This window comes from Crocuta crocuta, unplaced genomic scaffold, assembly GCF_008692635.1.
Source record: "Crocuta crocuta isolate KB4526 unplaced genomic scaffold, BGI_CrCroc_1.0 scaffold273, whole genome shotgun sequence".
NCBI lineage: Eukaryota > Metazoa > Chordata > Mammalia > Carnivora > Hyaenidae > Crocuta > Crocuta crocuta.
In genome coordinates this window covers 3,459,510-3,487,478 of record NW_027529425.1, presented here as the reverse complement: position 1 = coordinate 3,487,478, position 27,969 = coordinate 3,459,510, and the positions used below count along the sequence as shown (strand labels likewise).

Here is a 27,969-nt window from a genome sequence, read left to right as displayed (position 1 = left end):
AAACCATGAGAGACTCTTGAATGCTGACAAAAACTGAGGACTGAGGGATGGGGGGGGGGGGGGGGAGATGGGCATGGAGGAGGGCACTTGTGGGGATGAGCACTGGGTATAATATGGAAACCAATTTGACAATAAACTATTTGTGTAAAAAAAAAAATGAACTTGCAAAGTATATCAAATTACAGTTAGGAGTTCCTAAGTGTCCAAACCTAAGTGAAAGTGAAACCCCAGAGACGTGAGCAAGGTTGTCCAGCGTTCACTCATTGATCTGAACAGACCTGAGCCCTTAGTTCACAGGGCACACAGGGTAAGAGACAAGCCTCACAGAACACAAGGAAAAGCAAGCCGTAACACTGATGATGAGCGGACGGAGAGGAAACCAGAACGCCTTGGGAGAACTGGTAAAGACTACCCAGTCTTAACCCAGGACTAAATTCTTACCCTCTGGACAATCCTGCAGACAACACAGCAGACAACAGTCTGAAGTATAAAGTGATACCAGACCGACACTGCCCCTGGGCACAAGATGAGATGAAGCAAACCCTCCCTTGCAGGAACTGTTTCTAACAAGACCTCAAGAAATGAGCTCACAGCCTAAATTTACACGATACACAAGGAAACATGACACGGGGAGAGCCAGCAGAAACAACAGAATGAGATTTATAAGAGCTTCACATCAGAACAATCACACTCAGAGCACAAAGAAACGTGTTTTTTTGTGTGTGTGTTTAAAGAACTAAATGGATTAAAAATACAGGCAAAAAGTAACACTAGAGAAATGTTAAGGAGAATTATAATGCCAGAATGAAAACAAATACAGAAACTGGAACTAAGAACATAGTGGATGAGGGTAATAGCACATTTACACCCTGCTAAAAAGAACTAGTGAACTGGAAGGCACCCCGGAAGAAACCATCCAGAGTGTATCACAGGGACACAAAGAGGGTATTACGAGCCACAGAGGATGGGGGAGAAGCATTAAAGCTGGGGGAGAAAGAGAACAGGATTTCAAGAGACAATGGCTACCAAAACTCCAGAACCAAGGAACATCATCAATCTATGGCCTTTGACAGTCTGCATTCTAACTGTACTGCCTCAATGTATGAAGCACAGAATAACTATAAAACATTTCCACTCAATGTTTTTCATTAATAATAACATTAGTACAATTTTACATTATTTTATGTATATTGTAGAATAAAGAAAATACTAGTATTACTAAAAATTAATGTTTTAGTGGAAGAACACACTCAGTGTAAAATTTAGAAACACCAAGGCAAAAAACCTTAATGTTAAACCTGGATGGGAAATTATGAATATAAGTCCATGATTTAAAAAACTCTATTTCCTTGGTCTGTCTCCTGAAACCGCCTACAAGTGATGACATGCTGGTGGCAATGAGGGGCAGGTCTAGTCTTCAGATGCTAGTTTATAGTGTCAACCCTTACTCTAAGAAACCTAAGTTTCTTGCAAAAATGGCAAGATTCCAGATTTAGGGCAGAAAAGTTCAAGGTAAGCCTAGACAAGTGGGTATTTTAGACAGTAAGACTGACTCAGACCAATAGGACCATGCCAAAAAGACACAAATGCATCTTAGAGGCTCCAACTGGTCAAACTTAGGATAATTGCAAATCAAAACAATGAAAGGTTGTAACGGATTGTAAAGCACCACCTCTATAAAACCTTTCAGTCCACAGTAACTTTAAAAAAGGGCAAGAGGAAGTAAAAGGGTAAGATCTTCCTTACGCAGAATGCCAGGTAACCATCCACATGGTAGATATATGGGTGTTTGCTGTACAGTCTTTCAACCTATGTTAAAAAATACTAGGAGGAAAAAGTCAATGACATTAAAAAAAAAGTGAGGACTGTTCTAGATTAAGAAACTAAAGACAAATACATTATGAAACCTTGACGCAATCTGGTCCCGGTGCTGGAAAGAGGGTGACAGGGTGGCGGCTGGCACCAATAGTGTCTGTACCAATTGCGACAGGCATCTCCTCTGGGCTGCTGACCTGGGAAACAGGGCTCTTCCCACTTGGCCGTGGCAGGGAACAGCTCTCAGCTGCACCCTTGGCTGAATACTACCATATAATCTTTGAGGGCAGAGGTTTTGGTATAGTACCTCTTCGGTATTAATTAGCTGAAAATTTAATGAGTTTCAAGAGCCTACTGTTCTTCATTGATTTGTAACTGTTTTGCCTCTGCATGCTATAAGGAGGGGAAAGGACTTACTTTTCATTTTGTATTCTTTGGGACACTTGTTTTGATTAAAAAAATTTTTAGTCTTCCCCTTCAACCAGAAAACTTCTGTTTTTAAAAAAATCATAGTTCATAGTTCTTATTTTTATGGTAAACACTAAAGAAACACTTCCATGCATTTTCCCAAACAGGCAGAGTGGTTACAGAACACATACAAGTACAGGGAAGAAAATGTCTTTTAACAACCTGACCAAAATACAGCCTCAACCAAAATGAGTGTCAACGCACAGAATTAGTGAAACACCTCCATTCCATAACCATGCAGGATTCAGTAAAACCAAAAAATAGTCTGTGTATGACAAAAATTTTAACTCTTCAAATAGGATTTTTTAAATTAATTTTTTAAATTTACATCCAAGTTAGCATATAGTACAACAATTTCAGGAATAGATTCCTTAATGCCACTTACCCATTTAGCCTATCCCCACTCCCATAACCCCTCAAGTAACCGTTTGTTCTCCATATTTAAGAATCTTTATGTTTTTGTCCCCTTCCATGTTTTATATTATTTTTGCTTCCCTTCCCCTATGTACATCTGTTTTGTATCTTAAAGTCCTCATATGAGTGAAGTCCTATAATATCTGTCTTTCTCTGACTAATTTCACTTAGCATGATACCCTCTGGTTCCATCCACGTAGCTGCAAATGGCAAGATTTCATTCTGATTGCTGAGTAATACTCCATTGTATATCTATCACATCTTCTTTATATATTCATCCATTGACGGACATTTGGGCTCTTTCCATACTTTGGCTATTGTTGATAGTGCTGCTATAAACATTAGGGTCCATGTGTCCCTTCTAAATAGCATACCTGTAACTGCTGGGTAAATACTTAGTAGTGCGATTGCTAGGTCGTAGGGTAGTTCTATGTTTAATTTTTTGAGGAATCTCCATACTGCTTTCTAGCGTGGTTGCACCAGTTTGCATTCCCACCAGCAGTGCAAGAGATCCTCTTTCTCCGCATCCTCTGCATCTGTTGTTGCCTGAGTTAATGTTAGCCATTCTGACGGGTGTGAGGTGGTATCTCATTGCGGTTTTGATTTGCATTTCCCTGATGATGACTGACGTCGGGCATCATTTCATCTGTCAGTTGGCCATCTGGATGTCTTCTTTGGAGAAGTGTCTATTCATGTCTTTAGCCTATTTCTTCACTGGACTATTTGTTTTTTGAGTGTTGAATTTGTTAAGTTCTTCAGAGATGTTAGAAACCAACCCTTTATCAGATATGTTGTTTGCAAGTATCTTCTCCCATTCTGCCGGTTGCCTTTTAGTTTTGCTGATTGTTTCCTTTGCTTTACAGAAGCTTTTTATTTTGATGAGGTCCCAATAGTTCATTTTTGCTTTTGTTTCCCTTGCCTCCGGAGATGAGTTGAGTAACAAGTTGCTGCGTCTAAGGACAGAGGTTCTTGTCTGCCTTCTTGAGAATTTTGATGGCTTTCTGTCTTACACTTAGGTCTTTCATCCATTTTGACTTTATTTTTGTGTATGGTGTAAGAAAGTGGTCCACATTCATTTTTCTACAGGTCACTGTCCAGTATTCCCAGCAGCACTTGCTGAAGAGACGGTCCTTATTCCATTGAATATTCTTTCCTGCTTTGTCAAAGATGAGCTGGCCATACATTTATGGGTACATTTTTGGGTTCTCTATTTTGTTCAATTGATCTGCGTTTCTGTTCTTGTGCCAGAACCATACCGTCTTGATGATTACAGCTTTGTCATACAGCTTGAAGTCTGGAATTGTGATGCTTCCTGCTCTGGTTTTCTAGAAGAGTGTTGGTGTTTTTGATAGGGACTGCACTGAATATGTAGACTGCTTTGGGTAGTATTGACATTTTAACGATATTTGTTCTTCCTATCCAGAAGCATGGAATATTTTTCCATTTTTTGTGTCTTCTTCAATTTCTTCTAATCTTTCTATAGTTTTCAGTGTATAGATTTTTCATCTCTTTGGTTAGATTTATTCCTAGGTATTTTATGGTTTTAGGTGCAGCTGTAAATGAGATCAATTCTTTGACTTCTCTGTTGCTTCACTGTGGTGTATAGGAATGCAACTGATTTCTGTGCCTTGATTTTATATCCTGCCACTTTGCTGAATTCATCGATCAGTTCTGATAGTTTTTTGGTGGAACTTTTGGGTCTTCCATATAGAGTACCATGTCATCTGCGAAGAGTCAAAGCCTGACCTCCTCCTGGCCGATGTGGATGCCTTTTAATTCTTTGTGTTGTCGGACTGCTGAGGCTTAGACGTCCAATACTATGTTGAATAACAGTGGCAAGAGTGGACATCCCTTTCTTGTTCCTGACCTTAGGGGGAAAGCTCTCAGTCTTTCCCCATTGAGAATATTAGCATTGGGTCTTTCATCTATGGCTTTTATGATCTCGAGGTAGATCCTTCCATCCCTACTTTCTTAATGGTTTTTATCAAGAAAGGATGCTGTATTTTGTCAAATGCTTTCCCTGTGTCTACTGAGGGGATCATGTGGTTCTTGTCCTGCTTTTATTGATGTGATGAATCACATAGATTGTTTTGCGGATATTGAACCAGGCCTTCATCCCAGATATAAATCTCACTTGGTTGTGAATAATCTTTTTTATGTATTGTTGGACCCGGTTGGCTAATATCTTGTTGAGGATTTTTGCATCCGTGTTCATCAGGGAGATGGGTCTATTGTTCTCTTTTTTAGTGGAGTCTTTATCTGGTTTTGGCATCAAGGTAATGCTGGCTTCATAGAAAGAGTCTGGAAGTTTTCTTTCCATTTCTATTTTTTGGAAGAGCTTCAAGAGAGTAGGTGTTAACTCTTTGTTAAATGTTTGGTAGAATTCCCCTGGAAAGACATCTGGCCCTGGACTCTTGTGTTTTGGGAGATTTTTGATTACTAATTCGATTTCTTTACTGGTTATGGGTCTGTTCAAATTTTCTACTTCTTTCTGTTTCAGTTTTGGTAGTTTATGTTTCTAGGAATTTGTCTATTTCTTCCAGATTGCCCATTTTATTGGGATATAATTGTAAATAATATTCTATTATTGTTTGCATTTCATCCGTGTTGGTTGTGATTTCTCCTCTTTCATTCTTGATTTCATGTATTTGGGTCCTTTCATTTTTCTTTTGCTCAAAATGGCTAGCAGTTTATCAATTTTGTTAATTCTTTCAAAGAACCAGGTTCTGGTTTCATTGATCTGTTCAACTGTTTTTTGTTTGTTTGTTTTTTAATTTCCATAGCATTGATTTCTGCTCTAATCTTATTTCCTGTCTGCTGTTGGTTTTGGGTTTTATTTGCTGTTCTTTTTCCAGCTCTTTGAGGTGTAAGGTTAGGTTGTGTGTCTGAGACCTTTTTCCTTCTTTAGGAAAGCCTGGATTGCTATATTCCCTCTTATGACTGCCTTTACTCTGTCCCTGAGGTTTTGGCTATGGTTTTATCATCTTCATTGACTTCCATGTACTTTTAAATTTCCTCCTTAACTTCTTGGTTAGTCCATTCATTCTTTAGTCTCCAAGTATTTATCTTTCCACATTTTTCCTTGTAGTTGATTTTTGAGTTTCACAGTGCTGTGTTCTGAAAATATGCAGGGTATGATCTTGATCTTTTTGCACTTGTTGAGGGCTAATTTGTGTCTCAGTATGTGGTCTATTCTGGAGAATGTTCCATGTGCACTGGAGAAGAATGTATATTCCACTGTTTTAGGATGAAATGTTCTGAATGTATCTGTTAAGTCCATCTGGTCTAGTGTGTCATTCAAAGCCACTGTTTCCTTGTTGATTTTCTATTTAGATGATCTGTCCATTGCTGTAAGCGGGGTGTTGAAGTCCCCTACTATTATGATACAAGTCCTCTACTATTATGGCATTATCATCAATGAGTTTATGTTTGTGATTAATTGATTTATATATTTGGGTGCTTCCCCATTTGCAGCATAAATGTTTACAATTGTTATGTCTTCTTGGTGGATAGACCCCTTAATTATGATATAATGTCCTTCCTAATCTCTTGTTACAATTTTTAAAGTCTAGATTATCTGATAGAGGTATAGTGACTCCAACTTTCTTTTGGTGACCATTAGCATGACAGACTATTCTCGATACCCTTACTTTTTTTTTTTTTTTAATGTTTTATTTATTTCTAGGAGAGAGAGAGACAGCGTGAGCAGGGGAGGGTCAGAGAGGGAGTCACAGACTGAAACAGGCTCCAGGCTCTGAGCTGGCAGTCAGCACAGAGCCCGACGCAGGGCTTGAACCCACGAACCACAAGATCATGACCTAAGCGAAAGTCGGGTGCTTAACTGACTAAGCCACCCAGGCGCCCCTCCATACCCTTACTTTCAATGGAAGGTGTCTTTAGGTCTAAAGTGGGTCTCTTGTAAACAGCATAGAGATGGATCTTGTTTTCTTATCCATTCTGTTACCCTATGTCTTTTGATTGGAGTATTTAGCTCACTGATGTTTAGAGTGAGTACTGAAAGATATGAGTTTATTGCCGTTATGTTTCTTATAGAGTTGGAGTTTTTGGTGGTGTTCTCTGGTCCTTTCTAAGCTTTGTTACTTTTGGTCTCCCCCCCCTCATCTTTTCTCCCTTTAGAGAGTCCCCCTTCAAATTTACTGCAGGGCTAGTTTAGTGGTCATAAACTCCTTTAATTTTTGTTCGTCTGGGAAACTTTCTCTCTCTCCTATTTTAAATGACAACCTTGCTGGATAAAGAATTCTTGGCTGCATATTTTTCCGATTTGGCACACTGAATATATCCTACCACTCCCTTCTGGCCTGTCATGTTTCTGTGGATAGGTCTGCTGCAAACCTGATCTGTCTTCCTTTGTAGGTTAAAGACTTTTTTCCCCTTGCTGCTTTTATGATTCTTTCTTTGCCTGAGTATTTTGTGAATTTGACTATTATATGCCTTGTTGATGCTTGTTTTTTGTTGAATCTTGTGAGAGTCCTCTGTGCTTCCCGGATCTTGAGGCCTGTGTCTTTTCCCAGGTTAGGAAAGTTTTCCGCTATGATTTGCTCACATAACCCTTCTACCGCTTTTTCTCTCTTCATCTTCTGGCACCCCTATAATTCTGATGTTGTTCCTTTTTAATGAGTCACTGATTTCTCTTATTTTTTTTTTAATTTTTTATGTCTTTATTTTGAGAGTGAGTGGGGGAGGGGCAGAGAAAGAGGAGGACACAGAATCTGAAGCAGGCTCCAGGCTCTGAGCTGTCAGCACAGAGCCAGAGATGGGGCTTGAACCCAGACTGTGAAATCATGATCCGAGCTGAAGTCAGATGCTTAACTGACTGAGCCACCCCAGGTGCTCCTGATTTCTTATTCTTAAAACGTGCTCTTTTGCTTTACTCTCCCTCTTTTATTTCTGCTTCATTATTTTCCCTAAGTTTGTCCTCTATATCGCTGATTCGTTTTGCCTCATCCATCCTTGCCGTTGTGGCATCCATTTCAGATTGCAGCTCAGTTACATCATTTCTTAAAATTTCACCCTGACTAGCTTTTACTTCTTTTATCTCTGTACAGAGGGATTATAATCTAGTTTTTACCCAGTTAGTATTCTTATTATTGTGATTCTAAATTCTGGTTCCGACATCTTGCTTTTATCTGTGTTGGTTAAGTCCCTGGCTGCCATTTCTTCCTGCTCTTTCTTTTGGGTGATTTCCTTTGTTTCATCATTTTCAAAGAGGAAAAGGAATTAATAAGGTAAAAAAAATTCAAAACAACACACAATCAAATAAGTGATGCTAGATCCTAGGTGTGTTTTGGTCTGGTTATTGAAAGAAGCTTGGTTGATTAGAGAAAAAAGGGAAAAAGAAAAAAAAAAAGCATTTGAAAATTTGAGAAAATAAATATGATGAAATAGAATCATGGTGGAAGTAAAATAGAATTTGAAAAACTTATAAAAACGTAAAAATTTTAGTTGAAAAAAATAAAGAAAAATATTTTTAAAAAATTGAAAATTAAAATTAATTTATCTTCCTGTATTCAAGTAAAAGAAAAAAAAGAAAAAATTGAATAGATGGACCAGTGTACAGACTGAATACGATTGATATTACATTATTTTTCCCTAGAAGTCAAATTATGAAGCACTTTATAAACTAGGCAGGCAGAGAGATTTGTGGTGTTCCTGAAGAATGAGGTTGGCCCAGCTGGGAGGGGCTTAGTATAATGGCTCCGTTCTCCACTAGACGGTGTTGCTTAGCTTACTGGGGTGGATTGTCGTGACGCCTGTGGGTGTGTATGCGCATGCGTGAGCAGGGTGAAAATGGCGGCACCCAGCTAGCCAGTCTAGTATCAGAACTCTGTGCTCTCCCTGACCAGGAATTGGGCACCCGCCTTTTGTCTCCCGTTTCCGTCCACTCCCCGCTTTTACACTGTCCATGACCATGCTGTCAGGTTGCCAGGCAGCACCTCTCTCCTGAGTTTTATCTGCGATGAGGCTGTGTTTCCTGACCCCTCACTTCTGAGGGACTGTGGCTTTGACCCGCTCAGATCCTCTGGGGGAGGGTCTCACCAAGCAATGGCCGGGTGTTGGCCACACCCAGGAACGTTCACGGGACCTTGCTGTTGCCGATGTCCAGAGACTCACAGCCGGGTGCCAGTCCACCCCAGTAAAAGTTCACATGATCGTGCAGCAGCAGCATTTCCGGGATTATGGAAAATCATGCGTGGCTTGAAGACCTCCCGGACCCACTCTTCTGGGAATTCGCCCTTCCCACCAGAGCACCACTAGGTATTTGAGCTGTGGCGTTTCAGACTGTGCTCCCGCTGTTTATAGAGTCTTAAAAGAATTTAAATCCTCTCCTTTCTCCCTTCTTAGTCAGTCCCTGCAATGGTTTCCACTTTTCCACTTTCTCTCCAGCTGCTTTTGTGGGGAGTGCTTTTCCCATACTCTAGCCCCATCTCCATCTTCTATCTGCAAGCAAAATAGCTCCGTGCTGTCCGTGGCTCCTCTCTCCCCCAATTCACTTTTCTGCGCCATGTACCTGCTGAGTTCTGTGGTTCAGGTTGTGCAGATTGTTGTGTTAATCTTCATATCAGTTTTCTACATGTGCAGGATGGTTTAGTTTGATCTGGATATATTTCATACACACAAGACAGAAAAAAGGCTTCCATGTTGTTCTGCCATCTTGGCTCCTCCCCCACAAGAGGATTATTAAAAAAGACAAAATGCTAAGTGAAACAAGGCAGTCACAAAAGGACAAATACTGTGTTATCATACTAATATGAAGTCTCTAGAGTAGTCAAATTCAGAGAGACAGAAAGTAGAAGTGTAGGTCCCAGGGGCTGGGGGCGGAGGAGTGGTGGGAATAAAAAGTTAATGTTAAAGGGGACAGAGTTTCAGTTTGGGAGGACGAAAATGTCTGAAGATGGTGCTGATGGTTGTGCAAAAATATGAAGATACTTAAAGCCAATGATCTGTATGCCTAAAAAATGGTAAAAATGGTAGGTTTTCATATTATGTGTATTTTGTCACAATAAGAAAAAAAGGCACAGTAGTGTACTTACACATTCAAATCATAATAATTCTTCAAATGAATTATCTCCTCAATATACCCATTTGCAACATCTGGAAATCTTGCTTCCTAAAAAGGAATAAAAATATTATTTATATTTTATCCACTAGGATGGTTTCAAATTGCAGTAACAGCCAGAGGGCAAAAAGTAAAATGACTACAGATGATGAAAGGGCTGTAAAGCAGGTCTGAGCCCAGACTTCTCTGTCTACATAGACTGGGCACTCTTGAGAGGACCCTAGCAATTATCTGGTCCTATGCCACTTTGCATATCCATTCTTCACTCTCTCAACAAACAATGAACATCTCAGCTCTAGCAAAACAAGTCCAAAGATGAGTAAAGCACTACTCCTTAAGATGTACATGAGCTAGTGTGCCAGATTAAAACACCTGGGGGAAGGTGGGGAAAGGGCTGTTCAAAGGAAAACAGCAGCTGAGCCAGAACACACAGCCCTGCATCACATTTTACGTCAGAGATACCCAACATAACTTCAATGATGGAAATGTTCCATTCTGTGCTCTCCAATATGGGAGCTACTCAGCCCCATGTGGCTATCAGGCACATTTAATGTGACTAGTACCACTGGAAAAGGAATTTTATTTGTTAAGACATTTAAATAGCTACATGAAGCTACACTGGACCGTGCAGCTGTAGCCTGTTTTATAGGTTTGAATTAGAGTTAATTGAAAGCCCTTTTAAAACCAGAGGGATTGGTCCTAGGACAGCACCAGGGTACCCATGATCTGCAGCTAAAATTCCAGAGGGCTTGTTGGGGGGTTAAGGATAGATTAATGAATCCTAATTTAATTTCTGTCTCTTCAGTTTCTCTTCCTCTATTCTATATAACTAGCTATATATCCTCAGGAAAATGAAGGCCCTTGCCCCCAACACAATGAGTTTGCAGTCAAAGGAAATGTAGTATATTTAGTGTCTATAATTATTCACTTAATAAAATAAAACTTACTGTTTCTTTCACTAAAAGTGCAACGAGTTCTTGATCTACCTCAGTAGCTTCTTGCCCCCAAAGGTTTTCCAAATTGGGCTCCTGAGATCCTTGTAGTGGAAAGGCCGGCCCGGGCTCCTCATCATCTATTGCTAACTGCTGGTCTTCAAGCTCTCCCAGAGGATGGGCAGGCTGCGGAGAAGAGGGGCCTGGAATCCCATCCTGTTGGGGTTCTGGTCTTGGAAAAGCTGGCCTTGGAAAAGCCAGAACTTGGTGTTCGCGCTGATACAACAACGGGCCCGGTTCTGCTTTGGGCTGCCGCTCCTGAGGAACAACCTGGTTTGTTATCTCTCGGGGCTGCTGGTTTAGGGACTGGAAGTAACGATGATCTAACCAGCAGCCTTCTTCGATGACCTGATCATCCAGGATACCAGGTGATTCTCCAAGGTTTGATAAAAGCTCTGTCTCTGAATCAGATGACTGGTTCTGAGAGTCCAAAAGATCACCTTCTGGTAAAAGGAGGCCACGTTCTTCCAAGATAACGATTTTCTGCTCTGATCTGGGGTTGACAATGTCATTTGCTGCTTGGTTATGACTTGGTCCAGGTTTGGGTTCTCTTTCTGTTTGGCCACTTGGCTTAATGAATTCTGAAACTCCAGGAGGCCCAAGATCCAGAAATTCGCCGTAGTCATCCTCAGAATCATCCTGTGCCCCAGAATCAAACAATGAGCTATTACACACTGAAAAATAGCCGTTCTTATCTGATTCAAAGGCTGCTCTAGACTTTTTAGGCCTTTCTTCTCCCAATCTTTTGAGATCTTGCCACTGGGCAGCTGGTTTGATGAGATTGGGTCGTGATGTCTGAGGTTTATTTGTCTAAAAAAAATTAAATTTTAATAATAATAATTCAATTTCTTTCCTATGTCTTGGTCTCCTTGTGTACTTATGTTGAGCTTCTGAGACAGGACAGGAAAGAAACAAACAAAACCCCAAACACCCTAACCCACAAAACCTATCCTTCCCAATACTGATCCTAACACTGAAATTTGATCACATTATAGTAATTTTAAGAATCAAAGTAGCCATTCATAGATTGAAACCTGAGTTATAGTTTGAATTATAATTTCACCTGAAACCACTAAAAAAGTAACTATGAAGTAAAGGAAGGAATGAAGCAATGAGAATACAGCAGAGGAGTGTTCAATAAACATGAAAATAATCTAAACTTCATTAGTAACTACAAAATATAAATTAAAAAAAGATCCTTCCAACCCTCCCCCCCCACAAGGCTGGCAAACTTTTCTGTTAGATATTATCAAGTACTGATAAGGATGTGGGAAAACTCTCATGCTTATTCACTGTTGGTGAACTTAGGAGAGCAATTTGCCATTATTTATTAAATTAAAAAATGTATATCCTTAGCATCTTTAAGTGTGACTTCTTCCAATTTATTCTACAAACCCTTATGTATCTAAAGGGGACACATAAAAAGATATTCACTGCCACACTGCTTACAACATGAAAAGAAAAGAGTCAGAGACATTCTAAAGTTTTTGTCCAATAAACTAATTAAGTAAACTATGATTTATCTATTCTACAAAATATTCTCCCACTGCCATCCCCCAGAGGTAGCTCTGTATGTAATGAAATGAAAAGCTCATCAAGAAATGTCAGTAAGTGAAAAAAGTTGTAAAACAACACAAACACAAAATGATTATTTTAAAAAATCACAACACAAGACATAACCATAACCACTTCTAAAAGCATATATGTCTCTCTCTCAGAAAATGATCTGGAAGAAAACATGCCAAACTGGTAACAGCAGTACCTCAGGGAAATCCCTGGGGAGAGAGGGACTGATGAAAAGAGACTTCAGTTTTATCTGGATTGAGTTTCACATGTTACTTGTAAATGTAAAAAATTAAAATGGATGTTCATTTTAAGGTAGCAGAATACAGATGCCTCTGACCCCTCTCTTCTCTGAAACCACTCTGACCCAGGGAGGAGAATGAGACATAGAACTGAAAATCTCTGATGAAACCAGCAGGCATCTGTAATTCCAAATCATAACATATATGAGGAGGAGTGGAAAAATTCAGTGAGAGAAGTACAACCAGAGATTTCAGGCAAGGCAGAGAAAGCATCAGAAAACCAGAGTTTTCCAAAAAAGGTGGTGTGTGCCTTGGGAGGCAAAACCAATACCTGTTTGAAACAAGGGGCACCGCCACCCCATTTGGAAGCAAGGAGTTTCTGAGGAGGTGGGACTGTATGAGGACAAACACCTCTGTTGGAAGGCGGGATATCAAAGAGACAGAACAGACATTACTTTGAAACAGGCTTCTCTGGAACCTGCGATCTCTGTCAGGTGGTAAGAAGTGAAGGTTAAATAAACATATGTGCATGTGCACAAATACCCCCTGCCTGCATGCGTGCGCGCGCGCGCGCACACACACACACACACACACACACACACACACACCCTCTGTTGTGAGCGGAAGAGCTCTTGCTAGCCAAGAACAGTGCCTGAGCCCCTCTTCAACACAACCACCTACAAAAAGAGATGATTTAGAAAACTTCAGCTGCTTTCAAAGCTGAGTAACAAAAATCAACTAGAAACTATATGAAGACACTCAACTTAGAAAAAAACAAACGTCAGATGAAGAACACAATTACAAAATTAGTACTACATGGAGTGGGGGTGGGGGTTTCCTGGGTGGCTCAGTTAGTTAAGTGTCTGACTTCGGCTCAGGTCATGATCTCATGGTTTGTGAGTTCGAGCACCACATCGGACTTGCTGCTGTCAGCACAGAGCCCACTTTGGATCCTCTGTTTTCCTCTCTGTGCCCCTCCTCCACCCACTCTGTGCCCCTCCTCCACCCACCTAGTCTCGATCTCAAATATAAAACAAATGTTAAAAAAAAAAGGAAAGAAAATTATTACCACAGAGCAGATGAAATAATGACAAAACAGAAACAAGAACACAAAGAAGCTAATTAAATAATTATGTCTTTAACATCAATGTTTTAATTCATGGTTTTGTAGAAATAAGGTAATCATTGAAAGCTAGGAGATGAAGTGAAAAAGCCAGGGGTCAAAAGATATGCTTAAAGCTGANAGGGTGTTATGCTTAGCGGAGTAAGTCAGGCAGAGAAGGACAAATATCATATGTTTGCACGTATAGGAGGATTAGGAGGAACTTAACGTTGGACTGTAGGGGATAAGAAGGGGGAAAATAGTGGGGGAGGNATGAGCACTGGGTGTTATGTGGAAACTAATTTGACAATAAACTATTTGTAAAAAATAAATAAATAAATTTAACAATTAAAAAAAGCTGATAAATGAACTGACATACATAAGGATGGCATTGGAAACTACAAAAGTAATACTAAAAGAACTAAAAAGAATGAAATTAAGGATAAAAGTTTTCAAATTATCAGCTAGAACACATGGCGCCCCAGTATAAATAAAAACAAACCCTCTAAGATACAGGGAATATATAGTGAAAGATTATTTTTAAAATCAGCAAAAATGTAAAGAAAATAAATACTATGAGGCTAAAGTCTGCAATGCATAAAACTAATAGGCAACCAACGGAATGGGAAAAGATAGTTGCAAATGACATATCAGATAAANGGAGGGGGGAGGGGGGAGGGGGGCATGGAGGAGGGGACTTGTGGGGATGAGCACTGGGTGTTACATGGAAACCAAGTTGACAATAAACTATTTGCAAAAAAAAAAAAAGAAAATAAAATAAATACTATGAGAGAACTAAAAACAAACTATAGGTCACATTAATAAACATAAACAAGATCAACTCACCTATTAAATGTAAAATCCTCTTTAAAAAGAACCCAATCATACAATCAAGCACCTAAGAAAGTTACTGGACCACAGTGTTTCAGAAAGCACATGGGTGAGGATACAAAGTGGACTTCTGTAGCCAGTAACAGCATCTAGATCACTCAGAACAACCCTCTACTCAGTAAAAGCAGAAAACCTGGTCCAAATATCAAAGCAGTATCAAAACATCTACTTGAAGACCTCCAAGATACAGGAGGAAGGGACCAGGAGGAAGTCCAGAAGAGCCCTGCACTGCGGTGGCTCATTATTACAGCTGCAGTTGCCAAGTCTGGGCCTTGCTAAGGACGAGAGGCCGACGGCACCTCTGACATCCTTACTGAGGAGCTACAGGCACCAAAGGTGGGATTCAGTACTCACCATGGGGAAGGGCTCTGGTAAATCTCAAGCTCAAGGTTGAACTGGAAATATGCTAGACCTCCCTGGAAACAAATTCTAGTTTAGACAGTTTAAATCCCTCCATGTGAAGTTGCTGGTTCCCCAACCTTGTTTGAGAAATGTGGGCCTTCTCTGGAAAAAAAAAAAAAAAGCAACATCATCTAGAACCTCAAAATTTTCATGTATGATGACCACTGCTACTACAAATAAGCAGGCATATAAAAAGTCAATGTAACAAAACAGAAAACGAGACGTGGGATGTAAGAGACAACAGAAGCAAACTGAGGCTTCAGAGAGCAAAGGTATCAGACATAGATTCTAAAAGAACATGGGTAGCACATTTAAGGAAATAAAAGACTAGATTGAGAACTTCAGAAGAGAACTAGAAATTGTCAGAAAGAGAGGGAAAAAAAAAAGCAAAGGAACAATCAATGGAAATTCTAGGATGGAAAAATTCCATAGCTGATACTAGGGATGAATGGATGGGGGTATGGCATTTTAAATAAACATGGCTGTGAGGCGCCTGGGTGGCTCAGTTAGTTGAATGTTGGACTTGGGCTCAGGTCATGATCTCACGGTGAGTTTGAGCCCTGCGTCAGGCTCATTGCTGTCAGCACAGAGCCCACTTTGGATCCTCTGTCTCTCTGCCCCTTGCCCGCACACACGTGCTCTCTCTCTCTCAAATAAACATTTAAAAAATTAAATAAATATAGTCAAAGAAAAAACCGTAAATTTAATGAGAGGTCAGAAGAAAACAATCTAAATAAGGCAGATACAAAATGATTGAAAATTAGGTAAGGAAATGGGGGCGCCTGGGTGGATCAGTTGGTTAAGCATCCGACTTCAGCTCAGGTCATGATATCATGCTTCATGGGTTCGAGCCCCGCGTCGGGCTCTGTGCTGAGAGCTAGCTCAGAGCCTGGAGCCTGTTTCAGATTCTGTGTCTCCTTCTCTCTCTGACCCTCCCCTGTTCATGCTGTCTCTCTCTCTCAGGGGAAAAAGAAAAAAAACCATTAAAAAAAAGAAAATTAGGTAAGGAAATGGTATAAAGAATACAATTAAAAGGTTTTACCATCTATGTAAGTGGAGCTCTGAAAGAAGAGAGAGATAAGCAATATTTGAAAACAGAATACAAATAAGGACAGTGGCTTCATTTGTTTCGAAGATCTAAGCAGGATGAATTAAAAAACTCCAAACAACAGAAACCTAACAACAGCATAGGAAGACTTCAGAAATCAAATACAAGATAAATTCTTAAAAGCAGCAGCACATATTGTCTTCAAAGGAAAAAATAAAGACCAACTTTCCAACACAAAAATGAAAGCCAGAAAACAGTGGAGTAACATCTTTCTAGCGTTAAAGGCAACCAAATGCCACATAAAATTTTATACTCAATGAAAATTATCAGATTTACTGTAAAGGAAATCCTAAAGACTATTTTTTTGACAGAAGAAGAATAATCTGTTTGTAAGGCCAGAGAGGTAGAAAGGAACGAAGAGCAACAAGAAAGGTAAATATCTGGAGAAGGTGAAATGAATGCTGATAGTATAAAATGAAAAACATATTGTGTAGGGTTTAAAAAATGTATATAGAATTAAAATATATTAAAAAATAGTATTTAAGTTGAGAGGTGATTAAGTAGAATTCAAGTGTTCTAAAGTCTATACTACCTAGGAAGACTTCAAAACACTAATCTATATTAGTGCTGAAACCTCTACTAGCCCTTAAAAAAGATTATGTACATTAGACCTGACGCTAAAAACGACTGACAGAGACAATTCACAGAATAAAAGAAAATCAGGTATTTGATAAGGGTACAGTACCCAGAGCACAAAAAAAATTTAGTAATATAAAGATAACCCTCTTTAAAAATGGGCATGTGGTGGTGGGGTGGGGATGAGTAGTGGCACCAGGCTGACTCAGTTAAGCGTTGGACTTCGGCTCAGGTCATGATCTCATGGTTGGTGGGTTCAAGCCTGGCATTGGGCTCTGGAGCTGACAGCTCAAAGCCTGGATTCTGTATCTCCCTCTCTTTCTCTGCCCCTCTACTGCTCACGCTCTCTCTCTCTCAAACATAAATAAACATTAAAAAAAATGGGCACAGGATCTGCATAAGCATTTTTCCAAAGGAGATAAACAAGTGGCCAATAAGCACATCAACAGAGGCTAAATACCATTAGCCACAGGGAAATGCAAATCAAAACCGTGAGATACCACTTCAGATCTACAAGGATGGCTATAATAAAAAACATATATACTAACAATTGTCTGAGAGAATATGGAGAAACTGGAACGGTCATACACTGCCGGTAGCAATGTACAACGGTGCAGCCGCTATGGAAAATAGTCTAGTAGAGCAAAACACAGTCACCATATGATCCAGCAATTCCATTCCTAGGTATTTAATTTGTATGGTCTGAATGTCTGGGTCCCCTTCCCCACCCTCATGAACGTGCACAAATGGGCTTGGTGCCTTTAAAGAAAAGGCTCCAGAGAGATCCCCAGCCTCTTCCACCATGTGAGGACATAGTGAACAGGTGCTAGCTATGAATCAGAAAGAAGGCCTTCACCAGAACACAACCATGTGGGAGGCTTGATCTTGGACTTCCAGCCTCCAGAACTGTTAGCAATAAATTTTTGTTTATAAACTACCCAGTAAGTGGTATTTTATTATAGTAGCCAGAATGGACTAACAATAATCAAGAGAAACAAAAACCTATGTCTACACAAAAACTGCTACATGAATGTTCATCGCAGCATTATACATAACAGTAAACAGGTGGAAACATCCCAAATGTCCATCAATTGATGAATGGATAAACAACATGTATTATATCCACACAATGAAATATTATTCAGCAATAAAAAAGAAGGAAGTACTGATTTATGACAGATGAATCTTGAAGACATTATGCTAAATGAAAGAAACTGGTCACAAAGGATCACATATTGTATGATTCCATTCATATGAAATGTCCATAAGACGTACATGTATAGAGACAGAAAGTAAATTAGTGGTTGCCTAGGGTTGGGGGGGGATTAGGATTCACTGCTAATGGGCACAGGGTTTCCTTTTGGGATGATGAAAATGTCTTAAAATCAATTGTGTTGATGGTTGCAAAACTCTATAAATACACGAATAACTACTGAACTGTACACTTTAAATGGAGGAACTGTATGGAATGTGAATTAGATTTCAACAAAGTTGTTAAAAAAAATGTTAATGTTTATTTATTTGTGAGAGAAAGAGAGAGAGAGTGAGGCAAGGGAGGGGCAGAGGGAAAGAGACACAGAATCCAAAGCAGGCTCTAGACCCTAGGCCCTGAGCTGTCAGCACAAAGACTGACGCCGGGCTTGAACTCATAAGCTGTGAGATCATGACCTGAGCCAAAGTTGGACACTTAACTGACTGAGCCACCCAAGTGCCCCATCAAAAAAGTTTTTGTTGTCATTGTTTTTTATTACTGAGTTTATTTATTTACTTTTAGAGAGCAAGCTGAGGAGGAGCAGAGGGAGGGAGAGAGAATTCTAAACAGGTTCCACACTGCCAGCGAGGAGGCCGATGCGGGGCTCGAACTCACGAACTGTTGAGATCGTGATGTGAGCTGAAATCTAGAGTCAGATAGAGGCTTAACAACTGAGACACCCAAGCACCCCAAAAATGTTGTTTTACAAAGGGAGAGAGAGATCCTATGCAGAAGCCCTGAAGAGAGCAATGTGTAACAGGCTCCAGCAGGCCCAGGCCCCTGTGCCCAGCTCCAGCACCACCTGACAACAGTCACATGAGCCAGAACCAACCAGCTGAGCGCTTCTCAAATTCCTGACCCACAGAAACAAACGACTGCAGCTGTTTTAAGCCATTAAGTTTTGAGGTGATACATTAAAACTGGCAATAAGTAACCAGAATAATAATTAATATAATAGAAATGAAGAATGAATAACTCAAGAATTTAGTGAAAGGACCATAAAATAAATGCTAAGGAAGTAATTTAAATATACTAAAGCAGTAGAAAAGCATTGAAGACAAAACTAGAAACTGATTAGTAAGCAAACAAATGGTAGCATTACGAAATAAATCTCAAAGCAGTTTCTTTGGTAAAGGAGGGAGAGAAGAGGGGAGGCAGGAAGATAATGGTTAGTTCGTCAAATCAGGAAAAGGGGATAAAACACAAGTAAACAAAATAGAAAAGGAAAATGGAGGAACCACAGATCAGAGGATATAGAAAGAAAAACAAGTTATTTTGCTTAATCTTTCTTTAAAAAATTTTTTACAGTTTATTTTTGAGACAGAGAGAGACAGAGCATGAGTAGGGGAGGGGCAGAGAGAGAGGGAGACACAGCATCTGAAACAGGCTCCAGGCTCTGAACTGTCAGCATGGAGCCCGACATGGGGCTTGAACCCACGAACTGCGAGATCATGACCTGGGCCAAAGTCGGACGCTTAACCAACTGAGCCACCCAGGAACCCCTATTTTGCTTATTCTTACTAAATACACTAAAAAACCTTGAGAAAATTATTTTGCAGGAAAATATCCATGAGCAAAACTGGTATTAAAAGTGACAGAAAATATAGACATGTCAATGACCACAAAGAAAGCTGAGACAGTTTCAAAGAACTGACCTCTAAGAAAAGTAACAGTCCAAAATGCCTGTATGATAAATTCAGGTAACTCCAATGTTATTTAAAATAGTGTATCAAAGCACAGAAAAAAGAAAACTTCTAAATTCTTTTCATGAAGTCAGAATCAATCATATTTATAAAAAACCTGTCAAGGATATCACAGGCACATACATACACCCATGGATCAATCTCACTTATGAGATCTATGGAGAAAACCTTAATAAAATCTTATCAAATGGAATCCAAGAGCATACTACCATTATATTACAATACCATTATGAAGTAGTCTATCCAGAGACAGCAGAATAATTAACCTTAAGAGAGCAAAGAAAAATCATATGATAATCTGCACAGATGCTGAAACAGAATGACAGAATTCTATATTCCCGCTCTTTGCCCCTCCCCCACTCATGTTTTTTCCTCTCTCTCTCAAAAATAAACAAGCATATGGGGCGCTTGGGTGGCTTAATCGGTTAAGCGTCCGACTTTCGCTTAGGTCATGATCTCGCGATTCGTGGGTTTGAGCCCCGCGTCGGGCTCTGTCCTGACTGCCAGCTCAGAGCCTGGAGCCTGTTTCAGTCTGTGACTCCCTCTCTCTCTGACCCTCCTCTGCTCATGCTGTCTCTCTCTCTCTCTCTCTCCTAGAAATAAATAAAAAACATTAAAAAAAAAAAAAACAAGCATAAAAAAAAAGTAGATGGCTACTTCCTTAACATACCTTAAAAATGGTATCTCAAGCAAAAAGCCACCATCATACTTAATGAAGAAACGTTCGAAGTATTTCCATTTAGGGGAATCTGGGTGGCTCAGTCAATTAAGCATTTAATTTTGACTCAGGTCTTGATCTCATAGTTCATGAGTTTGAGCCTCGCAGCAGACTCTGTGCTGACCGGTGAGAGCCTGGAGCCTGGTTGGTATTCTGTGTCTCGCTCTCTCTCTGCCCCTCCATGCTCTATCTCCCAAAAATGAATGAATAATAAAGAAAATTTTTTTTAATAAAAAATAAAGTACTCCCATTTATGTTAGTGGGTATTTTTCTCATTCCTATTACCACTAGTAAGGTATAACAATATAATTAGACAAGGCAAAGACAAATATAAAAACTGGAAAGGAAGAAACTGCAAGTAACATTATTTCCAGCTAGATCAGATGCCATCCCTTGAGAAGTTAATAGGGTCAAATGAAAACACTACCAACAATAAAAATAAGGTGACTTGAGTATGAAATTATTATAAAACCCAACAGACTGTTAAAAAAAAAAAAAAAGGCACAGTGGGAAAAAAGATGCCATTTACAAAAGTGGCAGAAAAGAGAAAATAACCAGGAAAAAAAAACAACAAAAAATGTTTAAGATTTGTAGTAAGAAAAATTCAAAGCACTCTGGCTGAGGGATATAAAGGAAGTGTAGACCGAATGGAAGAGCAAAGTTAGAGTCAGTATTATAAAAACCGTTCTGTAAATTTAACAAGAAGATGTGTTTTGAATTTACCTACCTACCTACTGGAATTAGAAAAGCTGAACTTAAAATTTATATAAAAATAGCACAAAAATATCTGGGATGATTCTGAGAAATGTAGCGTCACAAAGGCAGGACGAGCGCTACCTGACGTGAAGATGCAGGACAGGAGTTGGCCATCACACCGGTACGGACTCACGCACGAATAGAGCAAAAGCGCAGAAGTCGGAAAACAGACCAAAACGTACGGTCTCTAAAGCTACAGGGACATGGGGCGGGGTGGCAAGGTGCTGCTCTCAGAGATGCAGGACGACACCACACACGCAGCGTCGCAGGCTGCACGAGCAGTGCTCTCAGCTGTCCTACAAGGCCCTAACTCCCACTGCTGTGGGGCTGAAGGATCAGATCACTAAGCTGCAATGGGATGCCTCATCAGGGTAAGCTTAGGAAAACTCACTTCCGTCAGGATGACATCATCATCCAGGTCCTCTTCGTCATGTTGCTGAGGAGCTGGGGTGACAAGCATGGGAACCCCTTCCTCATCAGAGGAGTCAGATATGGTGATGGGTCCATCTCTGAGATTGATCCAGTCTAAAAGAAGGCAGAGAACATGGTTACCAGGAGATGGGCACGATCACATTCAGCTTTTTAATTCAATTTTGGCATAAAAAGGGTCAAGCCTAAAGCTAAGTTCATGGCTACTGGTGTGTTAACTTATCTCCTCAAGTAGCACATGCACCCAAACATTAACAGCCAAATTTCCATGGTGATCTTGCAATAATACATTTTGGGAATTAAAAAAAAAATCTGACATTATTATCAACTTTTTCTTATACTAGGTTAGAGAAATCTGTTGATAAAATATTGACTCCAAATTTTGAAAAAGTGAAAACACGGTCTCTCCCTCATCTCTCTTCTTCCCAGGGAATAAAACATTGTTTTATTCAACTGATTGGTCTGAAATAACTTTCACTCAAACAGTAAAATTTCCATTTACTATTTAAAATATCAAAATTTGCTCACCTTAGACATAAACCTTAAATATAGTTTACGCAAACATAGTTGAGCACTTTAAACATTTAGTAGACACCATGACCCTAAACAACAGAACTTTCCTAATTACCTTTTAAATACAACTATCTGGATAACTATGTTCAAAGTTTCTAACTCTTTTCATTTGTTTGAAGATAGAGCATGCCCAATTTGAATTACTGAATAACACAAACTGTTAACTGTTTCCTGCCTCGCCCATGGGAATGTTAAAGGTTAAAGCAATGAAGAGAAAATGCACTCAGTGTCCTAGAGAAAAGGCTGGGGGGTGGGGAGGACAAGAAAAGAGGCATCATCATTATAAATGTTGAAATTTCTCCATTAAAGCTCTAATATTTTTCTCAAGGTTAACGTCTCATTTATTTTTATGGCACCCAACAATTTGAAAAGCAACGTAAAGTCAATTATCTCACTTCATCCTTGTGACAGGGCTGTGCAGACATCAGTTTAAGACAGGTAAGTCTGTGAAATCTAAGGCTTGACCTCCTAGGTCCAAGTCTCTGCTCTACTATATGCCAGCCACGTGATGCTATTATCTAACTTCAGCAAGCATCCACTTCTTCAACACTACAAAAGGTTAACAAGGGTTGTCTGAATGGAGAAGGCTCAAACCTGCAGCCTGCGGGGGAGGGGGAGACAGCCAACCAGAGCTGGCCTAATTCATGCTGAAGAATTCTAGATTTTCCTGAATGTCCTCAATCATTATATGCCTTTTGGTCATTTCCAGTCATTAAACGGCTGTTTTTGGCAATACTGTCTAGTTTTTTAAGATCTAATTTGCTTTATTAAACAAGTCATGAATTGGACAGCACCCCAAGTAGAGAGTAGAGTGGAGCTGGGGACGATTTCTTCTCATTTTTCACCGGTTTTGGGGAGAGAATCTGCCAGGCTCCTCAGTCATTCCAAAAAACCCACCCTGCGAAGGTCCATTATGAAGAGACACTGAGGCAGAGGCACTAGACACCAGGCACAGGGTCAAGAGAGGAAAGAGGTGCCAGTGAAATAGAATAATGAACAAGGCCCTGCTTTCTGCTGTTTGGCTCCCAGAACGCTGGCGGTCAGTGTTAGATTCCATATGCAGGAAACTGTCGATTCCTCTCCAGAAGAACTGGCCCAAGAAAAAAAAACACTTAGAGCCCACCTTGAAAGACCCAATGAAAAAGCTGGCTTGAAACTTCTCACCTCACAGTGAAGCCCAGTGGATGACAAAATACTCCCCCAACAAACCATGTATAAACACACTAGTTTTTAAAAATATAGTTAAAAAAAACTACAGCGTAACAAAGTCTATGAATCAAAAATATAACTCCGTGAATTAATACAAAAGGCCCACAGCTGAGTGACCACCACCAAGCTCAGTAAATACAACATTTCTAGTACATTAAAAGCCTCCTGACTCCACAGACTAGTTTTGATTTTGAGCAGACATTCGTTTCTGGCTTCCCTGCAAATACTAGTTCCACGTACCCATGTGGTGGCATGTGCAGCAGCCCTCTCTGTTACACACAGTCCACCATGTGACTGTATCACAAGTGGCGAAATTACAGGTTATTTATTCTTCTGTCAATGGACATTTGGGTTGGTTCCAGCCTGGGCTTGGCAATTTTGGATACTGCAGTATTTTGGATACTGAACATTATTACACATCTTTTGGTATGCTCATTTCAGTTGGGTACGTTTTAGGAGCAGAAGAGCTGAATTATAGGGAAAGCATATGTTCAATTTTAGTGGATAATGCCAAATAATTTTCCAAACTGTTTGTGCCAATTTATATTCACCAGCAGTGAATATACCAGCAATGTGGGATGGTACCTGCTACTTCATGTCCTCATGGGAGCACAGCCATGCTTCTTCAGTTATATATTATCTATAGCTGCCTTCACTTTTTAAACAATTTTTTAAAATGTTTTTTATTTTTGAGGGAGAGAGAGAGAATGAACACACGGTGGAAGGGTAGAGAGGAGACAGAGGATCCAAAGCAGGTGCTGCGCTGACAGCAGAGAGCCCAATGCCTGAGGTGGGGCTCAAACTGATGAACTGTGCGATTGAGACCTGATCTGAAGTCAGATGCCTAACTGGCTGAGTCACCAAGGTGCCCCTGCCTTCACTTTAACATACAGCTGAGTAGTTGCAACAAGACCACATGACTCACAAGGGAAAAACAGTGACTAGCTGGCTCTTAAAAGTTGGCTGCGCCCTGGTTTAGATTATTCAGTTAGATGAATCTCATAAGCTTCAAGATTGTATTTTCACTATCATGCAATTAAAAATATTTTCCAATTTCCATTGTGATTTCTTCTTTGAACCATAAGTTGTTCTGAAGTGTGTTATTTTCCACACATACAGGGATTTTCTAATTACATTTCTGTAACTGATTTACAACTTAATTCCAGCATGGTTAGAGAACATAATCTATATGATTTCAATCCTTTGAAACTTGTTTTGTGGCTCAAAATATGGTCAGTTTTGGAAAATACACTGGGTGCAGTATTCCATCTATATCTAGTATGTCAAATTTGTTGATCATGATCTTCCGTGTTCTATATTCATACAAATGTTTGTGTATGCTTGCTCTCTGTCAGTTAGTGGAAAAAACAAGTTAAAATCTCCCATTCTGTGGATTTATCCGTTTCTTTTTTTTTTTTTTAATGTTTTATTTCTGAGAGAGAGAGACAGAGAGACAGCGTGAGCAGGGGAAGGTCAGAGAGAGAGGGAGATACAGAATCTGAAACAGGTTCCAGACTCTGAGCTGGCTGTCAGCACAGACCCTGACATGGGGCTCGAACCCACAGACCATGAGATCATGACCTGAGCCGAAGTCGGATGCTCAACCGACTGAGCCACCCAGGCGCCCCTATCCATTTCTCCTTTTAGTTCTGTCGATTTTTGCTTTAGATGCCATGTTACTAAGTGTATAGAAGTTAGAACTGTTTTGTCTTTCCAGTGCATTAACCCTTTTATCATTATGAATTCTTAGTATCAATACTTCTGGCTCAAATGTTTATTTTAACTGATAACATACGACATACCAGCTTTCTTTTGTGCTATGATTTGCATAACCTATCTTTTTTCATTCTTATTCCTTCAAAATTTTCTTTAAAAAAATTTTTTTTAAATGTTTTATTTATTTCTGAGAGAGAGAGAGCTTGCGTGCATAAGCAGAGGAGGGTCAGAGAGAGGGAGATACAGAATCTGAAGCAGGCTCTAGGCTCTGAGCTAGCTGTCAGCACAGAGCCTGATGCGAGGCCTGAACCCACGAACTGTGAGATCATGACCTAAGCCAAAGTCGGACACTTAACTTAAAACTGACTGAGCCATCCAGGTGTCCCTAAACTTTCTTTATTTTACCTTTTTAAGCCTATTTTCACTGGGTATAGAATTCTAGCTAAATACTACTCGGCAATTAAAAAAGGATTTAATTACTGATAATGCAATGTGGATGTATCTCAAACCATTCTGTTGGGGAGAAAAACTCAGGCATAAAGAGTATACACGGTCTGGTTCCATTTATGTGAAACTATTCCATTTATATGAAGCAGATCAGCGGTTTCCTAAAGCCAGGAGTGGGGAGAGGACTGACCACAGATGGGTCATAAAAGCACCTTTGTGGTATGACAGAAATGTGTGGTATATGGGTACATTCATTTTTCAAAGCTCACTGAACTATACACTTAAAACGTGTGCATTTATTTAAATAAATTAGACTTCAATAAACATGATTTAAAAATAAAAAACCTACAGAGTTGGCACAATAAAAATTATTAATACAGCTAATAAAAGCAAAACAACTCTGCATCCCTGAAAAAATATCCTCATGCTGGGTGCAAAATACACAAACCTTGTCTAACCGAAAAATACACCTCCAAAGTCAATAATTTCCCCAAAGGAATAAGCTGTTCTGAAATTCTGTTCAAGTATATTTAAAACCCAGTTAAAACACAACTATATTAATTTGATATACATGCTGAAAAAATTTGAAAATGATCACATATCCAAACTATAGCTAAGATTTAAAACTTTCTCAATCACAGTGAATTATGGTTGCACTACCAAGTTAGAATAAACTATTAATAAAATCCTCAAAAAATCAGTACATTTTTTGTATTCATAATGTGCATAGCTTAAGCATGTTAATTTGTTTTTCTACATTATTCGCTTAATAAAATCTGTTCGACTTTAAATGTTCTCTGAAAGCCAGACGTATGTAATTTACAATCTACTCTTCTAGGAAAAAGAATATCTTCATAAGCACAAAATATTAATGGGAAAAAACAACAAAAAAGTGTTCTAATTTCTTCCACAGAATCTATACTTATAAAATATACTCTTTTCCTACTCACTAGCATGAATTTTTTCCTTTCAGCCTACGTGAAAATGTGAATTAGGATTTGACAAAAAATTTCATATGCATTTAGGAATGTTACATAAATGCAAGCTCCTTTCCCTTTATGAATCAATGAACTTCCCCCTATTTTTAAACACTATAAAATGAATACATGTTCTAAAATTTCCTGTAAGGGGGTGCCTGGGTGGCTCAATCAGTTAAGTGTCCAATTCTTGATCTTGGCTCAGGTCATGATCTCACGGTTCATGGGTGTGAGCCCCACTTTGGACTCTGCGCTAATAGCGTAGAGTCTGCTTGGGATTTTCTCTCTCTCTTTCTCTCTCTCTCTTCCCCCCCCCTTCCCTCTCCCTCCCCTGGTCTCTCTCTCTCTCAAAAATAAACAAACATTTAAAAAAATAAAATAAAATCCCCTGTAAGGCAACTAGAATCTCCTGGCAAAACAATAAATGAAGCATAATATGAAGGGGCAAAAATGCTAGAGCAGCATTTTCAGTACCTGGAGGAGCCCTCTTTTGAAGACCCCATTCTTTCAAAACCACAGCTGCCACTGTTCCCACACTCCCGCTTCCTAAGATCCAATGACTGCACATTCACAGCTCTTTTTGGCTTGCTCATTAATAGCTTATGAATCCATTTCTGAGAATAAAGTCCATTCATGCCAGCAAGTATCACCATTTGACACAAAATTTTAGTCTGATGAAAGTCCATTACATCAAATGTTCCGACGTCTAAAAGTGAAATGTCTCTGGGTTCTACATGGTGCAAAATAGGTTCATTTCAAAGACTATCTAACTGTAACATAAGGGGAAAAAGCAATGATGAAAAAGTGAGAACACTTACCTTGTCCCCGGTGGCAGTGAAAGTTGTTCAAGTGAATTACCTCTTCATTGTTGTTTCCTTCTGCCATTTTCAATTGCAGACATACACATATGTGCTTACTAATATCTGAACATGGTGACTATCTGCTCAAAAAGGTCTGAAAAAGAAAAAAAGAATATTGAGAATGAGGGAGTATCAAAACTCTTCCCACATATTTGGTCAAGGTAGCATTCTAAGCTTACGGTGAAAACACCACTAAAGAGGACAATAAAAGAATGCATAACTAAAAAGCTAATGGTGGGGGGAAAAGAATAACAAAAAAAAAAAACCTAATTATTCCAGAAGTACATATAAAAGAGGAATAAAGGATTAAAGAACAGATGGAACAAAAAGAATTAAAACAATACACTTAAAAACTCCATTATAGCAACCTATAGAATGGGAGAAAATATTTCCAACTCGTAATATCTGATAAGGGGTTCAAATCCAAAAATATACAAAGAACTCCTGCAACTCAATAGCCAAAACCCAAATAATCCAATATTAAAATGGGCAAAGGACCTAAATGGACATTTTTCCAGTAAGATATTCAAATGGCCAATAGGCACATGAAAAAGTGCTCGGTATCACTAATTACTAGGGAAATGCAAATCAAAACCGCAGGCTATCACCTCAAACCTGCTAGAATGGCTAACAACGTGACCAGAGATGAAACCAAGAGTTAGACACCTAACTGTGCCA

The 27,969-nt window shown here is 39.4% G+C and overlaps 1 protein-coding gene across 7 annotated transcripts in view; it reads right to left on the bottom strand.

The window, feature by feature from the left end:
* The window catches only part of RNF216 (ring finger protein 216), a 138,593-nt gene extending 111,214 nt beyond the window's left edge, over nt 1–27,379 (bottom strand). For 3 of the 7 annotated variants that reach the window (XM_077758751.1, XM_077758752.1, XM_077758757.1), the window contains exons 1-4: nt 27,250–27,379; nt 21,472–21,605; nt 10,723–11,577; nt 9,750–9,826 (exon numbers count right to left, since the gene is read on the bottom strand). In XM_077758751.1, coding sequence (XP_077614877.1) covers nt 9,750–9,826; nt 10,723–11,577; nt 21,472–21,605; nt 27,250–27,316 — 1,133 coding nt within the window. In that variant the 5' untranslated portion in view covers nt 27,317–27,379. Of the gene's footprint in view, nt 1–9,749; nt 9,827–10,722; nt 11,578–14,919; nt 15,070–21,471; nt 21,606–27,249 lie in introns of those variants that run through there. The other 4 variants (XM_077758753.1, XM_077758755.1, XM_077758754.1 and 1 more) reach the window with 3 other exon arrangements.
* Between the last annotated feature and the right edge of the window lie 590 nt (nt 27,380–27,969).